Consider the following 18,973-nt stretch of genomic DNA (forward strand, 5'->3'; position numbering starts at 1 on the left):
CATAAGCCATTTCTAACAAAAAGCACAAAGTCATGAATGTACAGAAATGCTTTTAATAAAAAAAAAAATTACCAAGTAGTTTATAAAAAACATTAAGAAACACGTTCATTACTGTTTACTTTTGTATTTACTGTTTCATATTGACCTACTGCCTTATAGTAAAGAGGGCTACCTTTTAACAGTGACAGATACCAGTACTTTCAAGATACCAATTGATAGTCTGAAATTAACAGTTAAGTAATTAAATAAATACTGTAACAAGTTTGTGAAAAGGAACAAAAACAGACAAGTTAAATATTCACATGTGCCCACAACACAGCCATTCACTGGTCACATGACACAATGACATAACCAGCATGAATCCTGATCAAAAGCAGTATTTCTAAGTGTCAGGTGTGCTATAGTCCTTGATCACACACACAGACACACACACCTGCACACAGAGCTTTCTTGAACTCATGACAGAATATATGCTAAATAGACTACAAAGAAACTAATTCAGTCATATTTTAGGAGTGTAATCTCTACCTACAAAATTAAATGTTTTCTATAGAGTTATTATGCAGACCCTCACCTGGAATAAAAGTAATAGTGCAATGAAAATTTGGCCACAGAGCTCTACAATGATGTTGCTTCTTTAATTAACAGTATATAATGTGTAGGTACACAGCACCATGCCCCTTACCCTACCTCACTTTTCATCCTGTACTTTCATCATTTCTTATGCAGACATCATCATGTAAGTAAGCAGAGTGGTTCTATTTGGACAGCAGTGACCTCATATCCAAGAGCCAGGCCATATGTTGAGTCCTCTGAGGTCTCCCTTTTCCCTATGCCAGCACCCTTCACTCTCACATAAGGTGATTCCTCCTGCTACTAACACCAACAACTGTGGATAAAAATGCAACCCAGCAATGAAATGAAATGAAATTTCCCATCCGTGTATACAAAATCACTGGGCTTGCTGGGATCCTGACAGACGTGGCTTGGACAAAGTATGTTCAGGCAGATTGGTGAGTGGCTGGAGGACAGTTTGTGCCAGCTCAGGATTATCCCACTGGTTCATGCAATGAGTAGCAGCTGTCATGAAGAAAGGCTCCCAAAAGGAAGACTGAAGGCCAGAGGATCCCACACAACCTCATGCTGTTTTCCACTCACTCATTCCCTTCAGACATTGCCAGGCTCTCTCCTGCATTACTGCTGGGCACCCTATCACTGCACAAAACCATAACTTCTCCTTTTCACACAAAAAATAAGAAGATATGTCTTGTTTTTCCCATTTCTTCTTGTCTTTCCCTCTCTTCTGCTTCCTCACTGTTTTTCTGACCTTTCTTTGACTTCCTGAACACTCATGTGTGTCTTGGAACTCCCTATACTCCCTATATATGTTGTCCTTCCTATAAAGTTTCATAAAGGCTCTTCTTCCTTAGAAAACATGTATAGCAGAGTCTTTGTAATTATGAGTTTTATAGTTCTTCTTTTCTTTCCTGTGGCTTATTGACTATAAACTAGCTTGAAAACACTGCTGCAATTTAAATTATAGATTAAAGTACCACTGGATGAGGAAAGTCCCAATAACTTGAAGAAGGGAGTTATCTAAAAGAAGCCAAATAAGCAGGGAAATTTGAGAGGAATTGTTGTATTCTCAGGAGTTCATCAGATTGGTTTCCAGAGAAAAAACTGTTCTACTGAAAAATTTCTGATCTGCTCTACTTTTAGTAGTAACTTCTTTCAGTTAATTTTTTTTTCTTTTTCAGGTTAATTTTTCTGCCCCTTCTGTTCTTTTATTCACCTGCAATATAGATTGATCACATGAATTTAAAGTAAATGCTTTTGTGTCTGTTTCTAAACTAGGGATATGGAGGTAAAGAGAAGGCTTTCATTGCAACTCAGGGACCCATGATTAATACCGTGAATGATTTCTGGCAGATGGTTTGGCAAGAAGACAGCCCTGTCATTGTTATGATCACAAAGCTGAAAGAAAAAAATGAGGTATGACAACTGGCAAAACTGAGAAATTATTCCTTTGGCTGCATACTGTAGAAGGGACTTTAGAAGATACAGAAGGAAGCTAGCAGATAACTGCTTCTTAAATATTCTGTTAATAAGCTATGTGAAAAATAATGAGGGTAGCCAAGTACATCAAGTGTAATAGCATAGCCATTGTAGGACATTATGTATTACAAAAAAGAATTCCATTTTCTAGATCCGTGCTGTTGGCTTCCTAACTTTTTAAGAAACACCTCATTTATCTGTTGGTCACCTCTGTACTTTGTTTTTACGTTCTGGTATATAAAGACTAGATGGTTAATGTTGTGATTAGCAGGGGTTTTTTTGACACGGCTGAAGTTTGCACTTTGCTATTATGCCAGGGATTTAATCCATTCCCAATGTTACAAATCTTCTGGACCATCCCAGAAATACACTTTGGGCTCCCAGATGCCAACACCACAGAGGAACTTAGACAGAATTGAAATTATACTCTTTACCTTGGTGTCAATTAGACTTGACAATTTTATTTTAGTGGCTAATGGCCAACTAACTGCCTGTTATGCATTCCATGACTTTTGCATCAATTCCAAACTATATCTTCAATATGTTTATTTAGTAATCATGTAACTTTTTGTCAGGCTTTCTTTGATAGTGCCAGTGTCCATATTTCTGACTACCAAAAATTACAAACAAAAATCAGTCTCCCATGCAGAAGGCCAATAAAAAACCTGTTCTGGAGACTGAATGCTAAAGAAATGGTTTACAGGGCTTGTGGGCAAGAGAGAGTCAGAAATAAAGGAGATGGACTTTCTTCTTGAGTCCAGACTTAGTAATGATTCCCAGCTCCAGGTAGGTGCCTCAATCACATCTCAGCACACAGCCACCTAAGTACCAGGGCTGTATTTCTCCTGCTATACTCACACCCCTGCTATTCAAACTCAGGTGCATGATGGTAGAGCAACAGAGTTTATTCAGGCAAAGTTTCTAGTCTGAGTGATCAAGGACCAAGAGTCTGAGTGCATTCCCAGGGCTCAAACTCACTGCTCCATTTAAATATGAACACAGTAGACATAGTCTTCTTTTTTCTGGCCTTGATTGTTGCTTCTCTCTTTCTCAGCATGAGTTTGGACTTCTAACATGAACTTAAAATCCAGGGGATTTTAAGAAACTGTATATGAAAAGTAGGTGGGTCCTGTAAAATGTCCCAAGACCTATTCCCAAACCAGGTGCCATTTTGCACTAGACTGTTCAAAGAGGTGTTCAGAATCCCACATTTAGGATTCATCATGAAAGCATAGCAATCGACCAAGCTAATAGACCAAAAGAGTAAGTATTTCACTGAGGAAATGCTGACTGTTTAAACACTCACATCTGACACTGTGTAAGAAGAATGACTTGAAAGAAGTGCCCAGTGGTTTTCATCATGTCAGGAAGCTCTGTGTTTACCTGAGTTACGCAGGCTCTAGCCACTGGTGTTTATAGGCATTGTTGTGCCTGGCAATGGTAATTTCCTCCACATAGAAAGGGTGAGGAATCTCAAGTTGTTCCCAGGCTATATAGAGGGGCTGTGTTTGTGCAAGCTGTCCTGTCTAGAAACCTTAGGGGCTCTCCCACTGTCAGCAGGTTCCTCTTGATACCTTGCTTGCCATTGAAAAGAAAGCAAACTCTTACTGGCCTTGCTCAGTGTATTATCTTCACTGCTAAAATACTTGCCCTCTATAGAGAAGGCAAAAGCAGATCTTATTTAGCATAGTAACACTTGGTATTTTTTCCTTTCTGGGGTCTGCTTTATTTCCATCATTTTCAGGGAGGTACATCTGCAGTATACAGACATACAAGTACCTTCATATCTGCAAGCATATTTATCCACTCATCCACGTTCACTCCTGAACAAATAAACCTCCATACCTGACTCTTGCGTGTAGGCCATATTCTTCAGTTGGTGTAACACCACTCAGTCTTCATTTGAGCTATGATGTACTGTAATGTATCAAGTAATGTATAATAAAGGATCTCTCAAATAACAGACACATGAAAAACCTTAATCTCAACAATAAAATAATTTATTTTGCATCAAAAAATTATTTGGGATATTAGTGTCGTAGTTCAAGATACTGATGTAACAAATTTGCATTAGTGATGGGAATTGTGCAAAATTATGATGTTTAAAGTTTACTATAGGGTTACTTCCATGTTTTAGATGAAAAAATGGTTTAGACTTGCTGTAGTAAGTATGAGTTTTTGCAAGATTGATTAAGAGATGAGCGTAGAGTGCTGAGAAAAATATTTCAGCTGTACAAAGGAAACATGCAGAATTTGTAAAACCTGTCCCCAAAACTGCAGAATGTCTGAACAAATTGAAAATCTCCCTGTACAAGGAGAGTCCAGAGCAAAGGAGCTTCTGCCTGAATAACTGGTGAGAAACTTGGAAACTAGGCCATGATTTTGGAGTTACTATGAGGAAAAACACATCTCATCTAGTGACTGAGGTACCCTTTGTGGTCACTGAAGAGCAGTAGTCACCTCCAGAGGGTGATCCATCCCATTTTGAGAGAATGAGATAAATCACTAAGTGAAGGTGACCATCTCTAATTCTGTACTAATATTCTAGGACACAGTCTTTCAAAGCTTTATACACAAGGCACATACAACTTTCATATATTACTGAGTTTAGTTGGAACAACTGAGCAGTGGAATTTAGATAAATACATGGGATGTAAGAATGTCACAGACAAATATATATATATATATATAATTTCATAGAGAAATTTATAGACTTCTGTTGTATCAGCTGATTTTTGTCATTGACCTATGTACTACATCAATAATCAGCATTTATTCTGCCTTCAAAACTTACTAGCAACATTACCTGTTAAACAGGAAACATTTTGGAAAGTGTAAGTAAAGAATCTTGTACAACATTCTGCAAGAATAGAGAACTAATACTGCCTGATACATCAGATTACTCTGATAATGCAAATCTTGTTAGTAATTAGATAATCTAGTAATTATCTAGGACAATCTTGTTAACTCACTGTTTAAAGCTCATGCCATGTTTCATGTAACATTTTTTCCCAGTTGGTCTATATATGGTCTACGTATGTACGGCGAAGTAGATTTTGGAATTCAGAAATCTACCTTTTACAGACTTCACATAAACCTCCTTGAAGATTACTTATTAAAGTTGAGTGTTGGTACCATATACAGGTTTTCAAAAAACTTAGGAAGATTTGGTGCTAACTGTGAGGATTTCAGTATATGAAGGCAAATCCTTAAAGTGTACATCTCATGCTTGAGTTGGTAGTGACAGTAAATAGAGGGCAGGAGTAAAAAGGGATTCTGGAATTGAAGCTTTGCTGTTGTTATTCCTTACTGTTGTGTTATTGCTACCTTTAATGTATAAATTTACAGGCATAGCTATATGGAGAAATACCCCAGAAACAGAGTTGAAGTTAAGCAACTGCACAAATATTTGAGAATTTTTTAAATCATTTTGTTCAGGGTTCAAATCCAGAGAATGTAAAGGCAGTAAACACCTGGGGCAGCCTCCCTCCATTTGGCAGAGCTGGGCACCAGGCTGCAGTAGGCACAGTTCTGGCAAGTTGAAAACATTGACTGTGGTAAATCACAGGTGCCAGCCCCAGACCATGGCAGGGCCAGATCCCACTCAGTTATGGAGATCCACCTCAGGAGCAGTCCCATGAAGCTTGGCACCCAGTGGGCATGGCATAGGGCATGCCAGGAGACAGGAGAGGGAATGGAAGGAAACCCAAGCCTGCAGCCCTGTTGCAGGGGGGAAGGGCAAAGGCTGAAATCAATTAAAAGTCATGTGAGAGAGTGTTTCTTGTATAAACTTCCTGTTTGTCAGGGAATGTTTAGTTGGGGCTGGGGAGGGGCCATGTTTGGTTGTTTCTGATAAATACTGTGGGCAGTGAGTTTTTACTGCTTGCACACATGAAGCTGGACACCAGACACTTCATCCACTATATCAGATATTTGAACAGGTTTTAAATGTTCCTACCAGAGAAGAATTTTCTTTTATGTACAAGTAACAGCTTGAGGCAGTTTACTTTTTTTATTATGGTCCTGAGATTTTGTATATTCTTTTATGTATATCTGATAATTTATCACTCCTACTACTGTCTTTCTTCCCTTTTTTCAGTTAAGTTTCAAAAACATGTTCATTCCCCACTCCTTGGAAGTGCTTGCATCAGCTTATCCCACCTGTATTTTCAAGGCTATTTTTAAAGCAGCAACAAGCAGTATTTTTAAAGGATGCACAGCAACAGTGTTAAAAATAATCCATTGTATCTCACTAAATGTAGACAGACTGTTAAATGAAAGTTATTTTAATGAACAGCTACATTTCATTGTCCACCCAGCACAAGTTGCCAATTCCAGTTCTGGGAAAGAGTCAAGAAAAACACTCCTCTGGAGTGCCTGAAGGTTTTGTAGTGAGCATTGCATGCTCACATTTATCAAGAAGTCTCAGGAGTTTACTCAACTATTGTTGATTGTCAGGGCACAATTGTGTATTTAGACTTTTCTTTTTCCCATATTAGCACTGAAAACTACACTCCCAGGGAGGGGCATGAACTGGAGATCTGGCAGATGATAGTAACTCTATGTGTCACATGGGTAGACTGTGGAACTTGTGAACACTATTTTTCATACAAATTTCTGAGTATTTTATTGCCATTCTTGATCTCTTCGGGGAGACAGCAAATTTAGGATGTTCGAGTAGTTCTGCAAAAGACAGGATTTGAACGAAGCCAGTCAGAAGGGCCAGCATTATTTCAGGAAATGTGGCTTTCACACACCTTACTCTATCAAGGTAATGAGCATCTATTTTTAGAAAAGCATTTATACAACTGAGGTGATTCAGTTCAATCCACTATTGAGTTATCAAGCAGAAACTTAAATATCACACCTGGTGGTAAAGCCTTGCATTCCACTGATTGTTTTTCTGGATAATTTTTAGCAATATTTACTGGACGTTATGCTTTATGACAATTGATTATATTAAAGGCATTGTTTCATTTTGCTGCATAATGTAGGCTACTATCTATCTACATGTATACCAGTAGCTTCAGCAAGAGTTTATGAGGAAATACAAACAAGGTCTTTCTGGGACTGCTATTATTGTAGAACTGTACTCTTGGGGTTTGGGGGTTTTTTGTTTGTTTGTTTATTTGGTTGGTTGGGTTTTTATACCTATGTATTAGAGATTAAAATAGAAGGTTTCCTTTAAATGTTGGGGAGTCTTTTTACTTAATGAATGAGTTGGACTGGGCAGCATTATTTCAGAAAATGTGAAATATTTTCTTAAGAGAATAAGCATCCATTTCTAGAAAAGTATTTATGCAACAGAGATATTTGCTTTCATATAGCCTGTGGAGATACTCTAATTTAAATGAATAGTGAAGAATATAAGCAAACTATTGCAAGGAGAAAGTAAAATTATTTGCCTTGTAAATACTATTTCTTCATCTTCTTTTTAGTAGAAGTTCGTCAGATAAATTGCTGAAATAGTGTAAAACTATTGATTCATTGAGAATTCTGCATAAAATTTTGTGTAGCTCTAGCAAGACTGAAGAATTTTTTTAACACTAATTTCCAAAAAGTTATACAGTAAAACAACTCAGGTTCTTCAAAATACTTTAACATGCACATTAAGTCAAATTGAGTTTAGTAAGATCTAAAGACACATTTAAATGCTTTCTTGTATCAGGGCCCAGGAGAGTAAATAGGATTAAAAGTTTTGTGAGCAGAGGACAAATTTTGAATCTCTTGCTCAGAAGGAAATCCCATTTGGAAAGACAAAACTTCAAAAGTTGAATTTTGGAGTTTTCTAGGAAAAAAACTCTTTAATTTTGAATGTGGAAAACAATTCCTATAACTGAACTTCACTGAGCTTTTAAGAATAAAAACAGCTGTGCAAATTGTTCTGTGGAAGAGATCTATACTGTAAAACTCAGATCCTTAGGAATGAGCCTAAGTCATTCAGTAAAAACTATGCAAAATCTTATCTAGGAATACTCCTGACATGACTAACACTTCAGTTGAATTCATCTGAATTTTGCAGAAAAATACATTCTGTGTAAAAATTAGATACGAATATGGCTCCAGGATTCAGTTTGTTGATGACAGTGATGCTTGCTTTCCAGAAATGTGTGCTTTATTGGCCAGAAAAAAGAGGAATCTATGGGAAGGTTGAAGTCCTTGTTAACAGTGTGCAAGAATGCAAAAACTACACTGTCCGTCAGCTTACAATAAAGGTAATAATCTGCATCTGAGAAGCATCATTCACAATGCTCTCTTTTCTTTATTGCTAAATGAAGTTAAACAAGTGTTTAACAATAAAGTGTTGGCTTTTTTAAAGGGTGTAAATTTTTTCAGGAGGAGCTATGAAGCTGCAAGGTAGGGTTGAGGCCAAAGTACTGGAATACTTATTGTATTGCCACTTTGTATGACTCTGGCAATAAAAAAGGCTTCAAAAAAGAGTGCAAGTTTCATTTTCTTGAATTGCATTTGTTTTGAGGCCCTTTTAGCATTGCCAAGGCAAAGTAAAGGGATTTTAGTTAATGACAGAACTAGCATAGCATCATTCTAAAGAAAGATACGCTGCTCATGTTGTGTGCTGAGTGCAACTACAACCTATCTGAGAGGCTAAAAAGAAGTATATAAAGAAATCTTCATGCTTTCCTGGTTCTCACTAGACATTAATTGTGCAAAATAGGACAGATGCTCCTCCTCTGAGTTAACTTCCCTATTACACTCTCATGCTAACAGATTGACCTGCTGCTCCTGATAGAGCATTACAATAAATAATGTATTGGGAAAATTTGTGTAGTGTTTCAGCTCCAGCACTGAGAAGTGAGCAGAAATTATATCATCCAGTACTAATTACCCTAGCCTATATTTAGCCCCTTGTTGAAGTAAGTGGTAGCAGACTCTTTTGGAGAGAATAACTGAACAAACTGGGATATCTTGTTAATCTAGAAGGGCAGCTCTTCTACATCTTTAACTTCAATACTCTTGTAATTTTAGTAACATTTAGTAACATTTAATCAGAACATTATAATGACCTTTAAAGATAGAAATACATGATAATTTAGACATTCAGAAGCCCACATCAAGCTATTCTCTCTAGATGTTGTTGCTGATATAACACAGACATCTAACAATTCCCAACTGACAATACACTCATGAAGTCAGTAGCCAAATGAACAAAACTTACATAGCTGGAAAAGTCAGTAGTCATAAAACAGAATATACACAGCTGGAAAAACGGGCCAAGTTTTCAGGTGCACAAACCCTTCTTATAATTGTGTGCCTGGAAGCACATCAGTTACATCCTCCAAGTCTAATATAAAAAAATGTTTAATCTCTCTTAACATTTTTACTGTTTTTTACCATAACAGTGTAAGAAATAAAAAGAATACAGTTGTTCATATAAAGTCTTGGTGTTCTTTCCAGCAAGGGAATCAGTCCCGCAGCGTGAAGCACTACTGGTACACGTCCTGGCCAGACCACAAAACCCCTGACAGCGCCCAGCCTCTGCTGCAGCTCATGCTGGACGTGGAACAGGACAGGCTGGAATCACTGGGCAGAGGGCCTGTTGTTGTGCACTGCAGGTAATTAGCCAGCCCTTCTCTTAAGTGACTGCCTAAAGCAAGGCTGCAGCAAATTGCAGCAAATTGCATCAAATAGCCCTCCTAAAGAATGTGTTTGGGGGAAAACAAAATTCCCCAGTTCCTCTTCATGTTAATTGACTTTTTTAGTGACCAGTAGGCAAAGCATATTGCAAAGCAAGTCACTTTTGAGGAGCAAGAATCAGGTACAAATTTGGAGACCAAAACACATCAGTACTGCAATTTGTGAGCATTTTCACAAAAGCAGTCGGTTGGATATTCAAGAGCAAAGTGTTTTTCAGTACTCAAGAATAGAGCTTTATTCACACAAATTATATTATTATTAGAGGATGACCTTCTAATAATTCGATTTTATTGCTTTATATTGATTCATTACCCCATGTTGCAATTTAAATAATGGGAAATAGCACTGGATTTGTTATATTGGTGGAAAGAAATAGATGAAGCAAAACAGAAAGTAAAAATAAAATCAGTATTTTCTTACTTGCTTGTGTCATAACAGTGACGATACGTCTCTTACAGTTGGGATAATATTTATTTTTTTTCCTAGAAGTACATTAAATCAGAACTTTTCATCTTGAACAATTTCTTCCCAGTTCCATATTTAGGAGATTTAGAGAAATGGAAGACAGATTTGAACCACACATAATTTTTGAAAACTAGAATGTGATGAATAAGCAACTTTCCCAAATTTTATGCAGCTGTATTTATCAGGGATTGTAGTTTCCCTAACAATGCAGAAATCTGTGGATAGCTATTGAGATTGCCCTTTTTCTAGTACAGATCTTCAGTAATGAAGGTCTTCAGAAGAATGGGATGTCTGTCTGAGATGAGTGATATGACAGTAAGGTCGTTAAGCATGGGCAGCAATTTATTAATGATTAAAGGGAGATATCATCTCAATTGTGATTAAGATATCATCCCAGTTGTGATTAAAATTCATGGTTCTTCAGTCACAACTCAGCTGTCTATATGTTCACTATGGTCTACAAATCTCACACTCCATTTTCCAGTCAGACAGTTTCTTCCCTTTTTGTCTGAGTGAAGACCTGGACCCCAAATTAATTTTTTAACATTTTCCACCTATTTTCCTGCCATCCAGCATGAAAGCCATGAGGTGCACTGCATTCTACATTACTTAAGCAAGCAACAAAGTGGGGCAGAGATTCCCAAAATTGTTGAGGCCTCAGGGATAAAAAAAATGCCAAAATGGCTGTTTCCCAGCAGGCATCAAGAAAACCTGGGGAGCTATGGCACCAAGTCCTTCACCATCCTGCAGAATCCCAGGAGAGAGAGTTAACTTCATCAGCATGGGTCTAGGTCCTTTTTGCCTCCATGGTTAGAGGTATGGTTAGCAGAACCCCTGTATACTTTGAGGACTTTAAACATAAAGCCCTACTGAATTTTGGTTTTAGGTTGGTTTCTCCTCCTTTTCAGTACATATCTCCATCATTTGCTTGGACTGGGCCTGAGAGTACTCAGATTTTGCAGTGCTAATGAAACTTGGTTTTCTTACCATACACTTGTGAACAATGTGAAAAAAATGTAAGCCTCGTGATACCCACAACTGGACTGCTGGAACAGTGCACACTTTCATTTCTCTCTATGAAAGTGAGCTGAGAAGTCATCCTTGCTGGACATGCACCCAGGAACTGTGGGTTGTAGCAATTCCAAGTTTCTTTTTTTTTCTATTTTTGTAGCTATTTAGTGTTTTCCATGTAGTTCCTGGATCTGTGAACTTCATTCTCCTTTTAAATTTTGCCTTTTTTTCAGTGCTGGTATAGGAAGAACTGGATGTTTTATTGCCACAGCCATTGGTTGTCAGCAGTTAAAGGAAGAGGGAGTTGTAGATGCATTGAGCATTGTCTGCCAGCTACGAATGGATCGGTGAGTTCCAGAAGAACCACAAATCAGTCAATGATTCTGAAATAATTACCAAAATGATTTGGTAATGATCAGTAATTATTCAATAATGATTCTGAAAACATTTTCACAGTTGAATGTTACTGGCTGCCATTGCTTTTGCTGACTTTTATGACCACATTAACTGAATAATCAAGGTAACATATGCATTTAGGTCCTGAATAAGGAATCATATTGTTTTCTGGGTGAAACTTGCATTGAATGAAATGACAACCCTATAGTTGCCGGGCACTTGCCACTTCTCTTTTCCCCCATTAAAATTTTCTGCTTGCTGTCTGTATCATCCCATTGGGACACAAGAGAGGTGAGGCAATCTGGAGACAAGGGATTTTCTTTGAGCCTGGGTTGACAAAGAAATCCAGGCTCACTGAATGTGTAGCTTCTTTGAGCACTGGAGAAAGACAAATCTGGTGTTGTTGCTATTTCATCAGCTGTGCTGGGGGTCCTTTTGAATTGAGTTGGCAAATTTACCCAGCCTAAGAAAATACCAAGGCATTGGTTCCAGACTTTTCTGAAGTCAGATCAATTCCCTGAGTGAATTCACAGCTTGGGAGCAGGAACAGTGTAAGCCAGCATTGTTGCAGAGTGCTTTGTTTTGTGAAACCATAGCTGAAGAGGGATTTGTGTTTTGAAGGAGGATGTGGATATTGTGCACAGTGGAAACTGTTGGTTGGGTTGTACTTTTCTTTCTTCTTCTGCTTGGAGAAACAGGATTTTGTATAAAGTAAATAAACAGAATTGCACCAAGAATAGAGGAGTCTCCTCTTCTGCTGTAGCTACAGTTCATATAATCTCCTTGCAAGTATCTTAACTGCTTCTGACATGCGTGTCTTCTTTAAATGAAAAAAATACATAGGATGCAAATGCTGAAAAATAGCTTAGGTCAAAGGGTTAATATAGAATTTTTCATGTTGTAAAAATCTCTGAAAGGTACTGGAACCATGAAGTGCAGAAGGACCAGAATCCATACAGTTGACTGTATTTATGGATTATCTCCTCTGCCTTCCCCTCCCATATGGCTTCATCATACTAGACATTGTAATATGAGCTTTACAGGGCGACATGAGCCACTCGGAGTGTAAAATTCTCCAAGGGGAGTTATTGACCTAAAAATCTGAGCGACAAAATAAGAAGGAATAGCTGAGAGAAAAATGCTTACTCTGTTTTAAATTACCAACTGCAAATTTCCAAACCTCTTTTCTGAATATCTATCTGTCTTATTGAGAAAGGTTTGAAGAGTTCTTCCCCATTTTAGTATTTCTATTATGAAAAAATCTTTTTCTCATTGCTTTGCAATCTATTATAGAGAAGTGAAAGCAAACTCTGGTCTGCCTTTTAATATCCCTGTTTCAGACATAAAAAAACAACCCAGATTTTCAGCATTATTAACTGACAACACAATTTTATTGAGTGGATCTGCCTAATGAACTTTCTTTTACATATTAGTATCCTAGATAAACTTGGAAAGAGAATGGAAATCTGACCCAAATATAACATTCATAACAGCAATTTCCATGACACAAAGCTTGTTATAAGAATTGTTAAATATTGTGATTTGTACATTTCTGTATTTTTTCAAGTTTCAGGTTGTATAGACTATAGAGATCTTGCTTCATATTCGCTGGCATTGCCTGAGACAAAGAGTATGTCTCTGTTTTAATTTTTAAAGACATTTTTCTGGATAAAACTCAGTAACCAAAACCTGTCTTCTTTTCTTGGTTTTTTTATTTTTTCCAATTGGGCATATTGCAGAATGAATCTCACTGACCAGGCAGTCAGTTTATAGTCATGATTATTAAGGCAAAGCTTAGCAGCCCCTAAGACTACAGTAGCCACTGCCAGCCCTATCAGATCATGGGTCCATAAAGTGGCCAAGAGTCATTGTTACATGGACAAAGCTCAGTAAGACTGGCCTCCCCTGTTGTCACAGTCCTGAAATGGTGGCCACTGGCAGCTAATGTGTGAGACAGGGTCATTACACATGTCATGAAGCTGGCAAAATGAACTTAAAGCCCACTAGGCCTGGCTGCAAGAGCTGGCTGTGGCCATCATGGTGTTGCACTGCCAGGATGGCCAATGTTAGCAGTGGGGTACAGTCATGAGCGGAGCAGGATCAGTGCTGAGGCTGTCTTCCTCATTTATTCATTTATATGCTGGCCAGCAGTTTTTTCTTCATGCATCACATTGCACTCAAAAAAAAAAAAAAAAAAAAAAAGAAAGGAGAGTAGGATGGCCTAGGAGGAGGTACACTGAGTATTTTTGGAATCAACACATCAGGGATGTCCACTCTTATGTGGAGTTTTTATCACATGGGTCCATGACCACATTTCTACCAAAGTGAATCGAGCAATAGGAAAAAGAAAAGAGCTGACTTGAGGGACTCACAAGTAGTGTTGTAGTGACTTACCAATGCATTCCTATTGCCCAGCATGTTGAATGAAAACCAAACAAGCATCCAGACAAATTGCATATGGTGGCAAAAAGTTATGCTGGAAAATAGTTTAATTAATGGCCCATGTGACTCTCCCTGGAAACAGAGTTTTAAATAAGCACTCCAACAGAGATTGAGACAGGACAGAGCTGTTCCTAGGAAGGGTATGTCCAGGTACCACTTCCTTGTTAGCTGTTTAGTGTAAGTTAAGGGGTGAATGGATCTGACAGTAATCATCAGCGCTGAGCTGATATGAAAAAATGGACAATCCACTCAAAATATTGGCCCAGGATGTAAATACAGCCATGGTCTGTGTGAATTTGTAAAAAGACAGACCCACAGGCCTGCTCAGCTTGCTTTTTTTCCCAGTTCATTTTTTATATTTTGCAACAGAAACAGGAAATGTTTGATGTGAGGCATCTTCAAGACTTACTGTGACATCGAGAAACTTTGCACATTCTTAACCTTAAAGGCACATTCTTGGAATGACATCCGATAACTTTGCTCTTGGCTCCTCAGACAGGATGAAAAGAGTTTTCAGTGTGCGTCAATTCATTGTTTAAGTGTTTTGACTAATGGCCTCAGGTTAAAAAAAAAAATAATCCCAAACCCTGCATCACATTAATTCTGGAGCAGACTGCATGCAGCTGCACTAGCAGCAAGCCAGAGGGCAGGGTAAAAGACCTTTTATGCACTCACTGCTACCCGAGCAAAGATGGTCACAATCCCTGAGCCCTCAGGATACCAGGGTCTGTTTCTTCCAAGCAACAGCCCAAAGAGTCTCAGAGGCAGAGAGCCCAGCAGCTCACAGAGTAGCTGACAGTGCAGGCTAGCAAATAGACAAAGGGTGCACACCCACAGGTGCTGTAGCTGTGGCTACATCCCTTCTGGACACTAGGGACATAGGAGAGGAAACCTCCCTCCTTGAGCAAATTTCCTCCTGAAACGCTCTTCCACACAGACATTTCCACAAACCAATGTCTTGGGATCACAGATAATTCCTGCTATTAAATGTGAGCCTTGCATAAGAATGAAGGTAAGAAGGACTTGGGATATTGATAGATGAAAAATTGAACAGGAGCTGGCAGTGTGCACTTAGAGCCCAGAAAAGCAAGTGTATCTTGGGCTGCATCTAAAGCAGTGTGGCCAGCAGGTCCAGGGAGGGGATTCTGCCCCTCTGCTCTGCTCTGGTGAGACCCCATCTGGAGAGCTGCATCCAGGTTTGGGCTCCCCAGGGACAAAAAAGGCATGTGCCTGCTACAGTGGATCCAGAGAAGGGACATGAAAATGGTCAGAGGGACAGAACACCTCTCCTATGAAGAAAGTCTGAGAGAGGTGGGGCTGTTCATCCTGGAGAAGGATCTGGGGACATGTTTTTTCTGCATTTCAGTATGAAAGGGGGCTTATAAGAAAGACAGAGAAAGCCTTTCTACCAGGGTCTGTAATGATAGGACAAGAGATAATGACTTTAAACTTAGAGAGAGTAAATTCAGATCAGATATAGGAAGAAATTCTTTACCTTCCCATCTCTAGAAGTGTTTAAAACCAGGTTGGATGGGGCTGTGAGCAACCTCATCTTAGGGGAAGATATCCCTGCCCATGGCAGGAGGTTTGGAAGTAGGTACTCTTTAAGGTCCCTACCAATCCAAACCATTTTGTGGCTCAATAAATCCCGTGTATAATGGCACTGACAAGGCTAAGTAGTCTAAACTTCTGACTAAGACTCATATGCCCTTAAGCTGGCAGAGATATGGACTGTTTGCCCTTACAAGGTTCAGAAGCATCATAACCTCCAAATTGTGCCTGCTAACACAGGGCAGACACCATGGTGCTGGGCTCAGCCCCTACAGTCTTACACATGCTTTCCTGGGGTTTTTAGCACTGAAGAGGAAGGAGCAAGGATCACCGCCACAAACAGCCTAGTGCAGCCAAGATTGTTTTAACCTGCCCTTTCTGCTAAGTTCTTCTCCCTGGATGTGGTCCCTTCCCCCACCCCTTCGACACAGCAGATCTAACCTGGGAAGTGCACTCCATTAGAGAACATCTTGGGGGAACATTGATGAGGAAGGCAGGGAGGGAAGCTGTTTGGGAAGGGGCTGCGTGGGCAGAGCAGGATGCAGCAGCCAGGAGGAAGGAAGGAGACTAGGCAGCACAGAGGACCGGAGCAAAGCCCTCCCATCACCTTTAGTATCTCGCTGCATCTCCAGGCAGGGGACAAGCACAGAGGAAAGCAGCTGAAGGCAAAAGGCAGCCAAGAGTTAAGAATTTCTGGATGTCTTTGCTGGCAAAACTACGAGTGCTTCATTTTGGGCTGGATGGGACCATTTAATAGCCTGTGATTTTCTTCCTAGGAATAGCATATCATAAATAGCCATGTGGCTCACTAAAAGGTGTTCTATATTTGCCCGAGCTCATTGGAGGAACACGGACTGCTGCTCACTTGCCTAAAGAAGTACATACTATTTTAATTATGATTTTCCTGCCATAGCCATTTAGCCATCCAGAAGCACTGAAGAAAATAAAAGGACCTGGTGGTTGTAGATAACCTTCAATAATACTGAAGGACAATACTTGTTGTGGAAGTTTTACCATTTTTCAAATATCTTGGTATATCAGTACTACATTTGTTGTTAGGGATCTCATGAGATTTTCAGACCTGCTCCTGCAAGATATCTGGTTCCAACAGTGCTCTGGATCCAAATACCTCGCAAATTTAAATGTTTCAATGAACTGAAGCCAGATGTGACACATATCTTAATGTCTTCATTCTCACTAAGGCCATTTGGTCTTTCATCATCCCAAAGGTAACTAGCTGCTCCAGGATGCACTGAGGAGGAAGCAAGAGCTTGTTTCTAGAAGCAGAGTAGATAGCTTTGAATACCCTGGCAGATGAGATAATAGAAGTGGTATAAAGTAAACTTGAGGCCTTGGTCCATGAGAAGGGAGACCTTGAGTACCTCAGTATTGACAGAAAGAGTTTCACTTTAATTTCAGAGCTAAATGGTAACGCTTCTATCCCACCTACCTCCTGTAGGACATCTCCTTCCTATCGCACTGTAACCAGTACTGGAGATCTGGGACTTGATCCTCATGCTTAGACCTGAAGAATTAATTGTTACCTGGTGAATGTATAAGAAGTAGGCATTTAATCCAAGCTGGCTGCAACTATTCTTTTTATGGTTAAGTTGAACTCTTTTGCATTGTTGGTGGTGAAATGATTCACTGCTGTAAAATTTTGTAGGTGGTGGCTGTTCAGACAGGATGCATTGTAGGCGTTAGAAAGAGGACAGGAAGAGCTGTTCTCTGCACAGGCCATCTGCAGGTCACAGAAGGTTACATTTTTAGTGAAGGACAAAAATGAAAGGCCAGATTCTGTATACTTCCTTGCTCCATCAGTGGTAATGCTGCATCCATGTATCTGGCCTTCCTTGCCCAAGTGATTGAGCAAAATTCTCTTTGAATATACTGAATTTGAAATGTAGGTTTTAACACTGTAGATTCCACATGTTTTCTTCTCTAATTCTTACTCTGATGGAACCAGGAATTCTTCATGTTGGGCATGTGCTGGATGCCATAAGCTGTGAAGAAAGTAATTCTGCTCTGACAAATATCTCCCACTTACTCAAGCAAATTGTAAATCAAAAACTGAGAAAAGGGCTTGTGTCATCTGGTGGTCAGGGGGCTGGCAGGAGCTGGAGGGTGTTGCATTCTTAAGAAATAAGATTTCAGTGCAGTTTGTTTCCTTTTCAGGGGTGGAATGGTTCAGACCAGCGAGCAGTATGAATTTGTGCACCATGCACTGAGTCTGTATGAAAGCAGACTTTCTGCAGAAGCTGTCCAGTGAAGCTGAAGAGGGTAAAACCAAATGTCAGTCTCTTGAGGTAATCTGTTTCATTACCTACCAGCAGCTTCTTCAAGGAGTCTACTGCAGTGGGAAAGACGGCTTTGAGGCCAACTTCTCATAGGATTATGGATGGTTTGGCAAAAGCACAGAGATTGCTGGACCCTCACTATGTATGAATGTATTGCGAGCTTCCCAAAAATGATTTATAAAGAAGGTACTGTACTGAAATTACACATGGATTCTGTGTATGTATCTAAAGGTGGGTTTAATTCTGTAATGCTGATATCTGCCATATGGAATGTATGTATGTGCTACTGCTGCAGTCAGATGGACATTGGGACTTCTACAGAAGAAATGTTTAACAAGTGTATAAAAGCTTTGACGTTTGCAAACTGTCTTGTGAATGGACTGTCAACTGTACTGTAAAGTGCTATTACTGATTATGTGGTGAGCTTGTTTCTTGGCCACATAATATTCTTGCTGCTAAAATTGCAAGTGTTCAACTATGGATTAAAAAAAGGAGATAATAAAAAAATTTTAAAATCTTGTTTTTGAAAATATTCAAAAGCAGTTAATATTTTATATGGAAATATATGTTCTTCATCCTATTAACTATTAAATGTGTACTTACTGTAGGTCTTACAGAGCAGTTGCAGAGCACAATGTCTGTTATTCAGTGTGTATGTATTTACCCTAAACTGTTGATTGTCTTAGAACATGCTTCTGCTACAGACCTGAATCCAGTGTATTTGTAAATTGTGTAAGTCATTCTACTTTTAAAAGAAACTTTGTAGCATATATTAAATGGTAAGGATTTTAAATATTTGTCTGTCTTTTATTAACACAGAAATTTTTGCATATGTTGTTTATCTGCTCTATTTCTTTCAGTAAGAGATAGATACCTTTAGTGATACAGACTCTTCCATGACAGGTTATACAAGAAAGAAAATGCTGCTATGACTGTTTCCTTTATTGCTCAGTAAAAGTATGTTTTTAAGAGATATGCGAAGTTGGCATTATGGCTTACAGCACTGGGAGGTCTGTTTACAGGGTGTCATGAGTTTTTAATGCAGTGATGTTGACTTTGCTTCATACTGCTAATAAATTACCCTTAATATAAAATATTAA

At 38.9% G+C, this 18,973-nt stretch overlaps 1 protein-coding gene across 1 annotated transcript in view; it reads left to right on the forward strand.

The window, feature by feature from the left end:
- PTPRR (protein tyrosine phosphatase receptor type R) overlaps positions 1-18,973 on the forward strand; it is a 138,633-nt gene extending 119,660 nt beyond the window's left edge. The window contains exons 10-14 of the mRNA XM_071423429.1: positions 1,855-1,992; positions 8,160-8,270; positions 9,472-9,629; positions 11,421-11,534; positions 17,752-18,973. Of these exons, the coding sequence (XP_071279530.1) occupies positions 1,855-1,992; positions 8,160-8,270; positions 9,472-9,629; positions 11,421-11,534; positions 17,752-17,845 (615 nt within the window). The 3' untranslated portion in view covers positions 17,846-18,973. The remainder of the gene's footprint in view (positions 1-1,854; positions 1,993-8,159; positions 8,271-9,471; positions 9,630-11,420; positions 11,535-17,751) is intronic.

Source organism: Agelaius tricolor, unplaced genomic scaffold, assembly GCF_023055355.1.
Source record: "Agelaius tricolor isolate 1412-34295 unplaced genomic scaffold, bAgeTri1.0.p SCAF_3, whole genome shotgun sequence".
NCBI lineage: Eukaryota > Metazoa > Chordata > Aves > Passeriformes > Icteridae > Agelaius > Agelaius tricolor.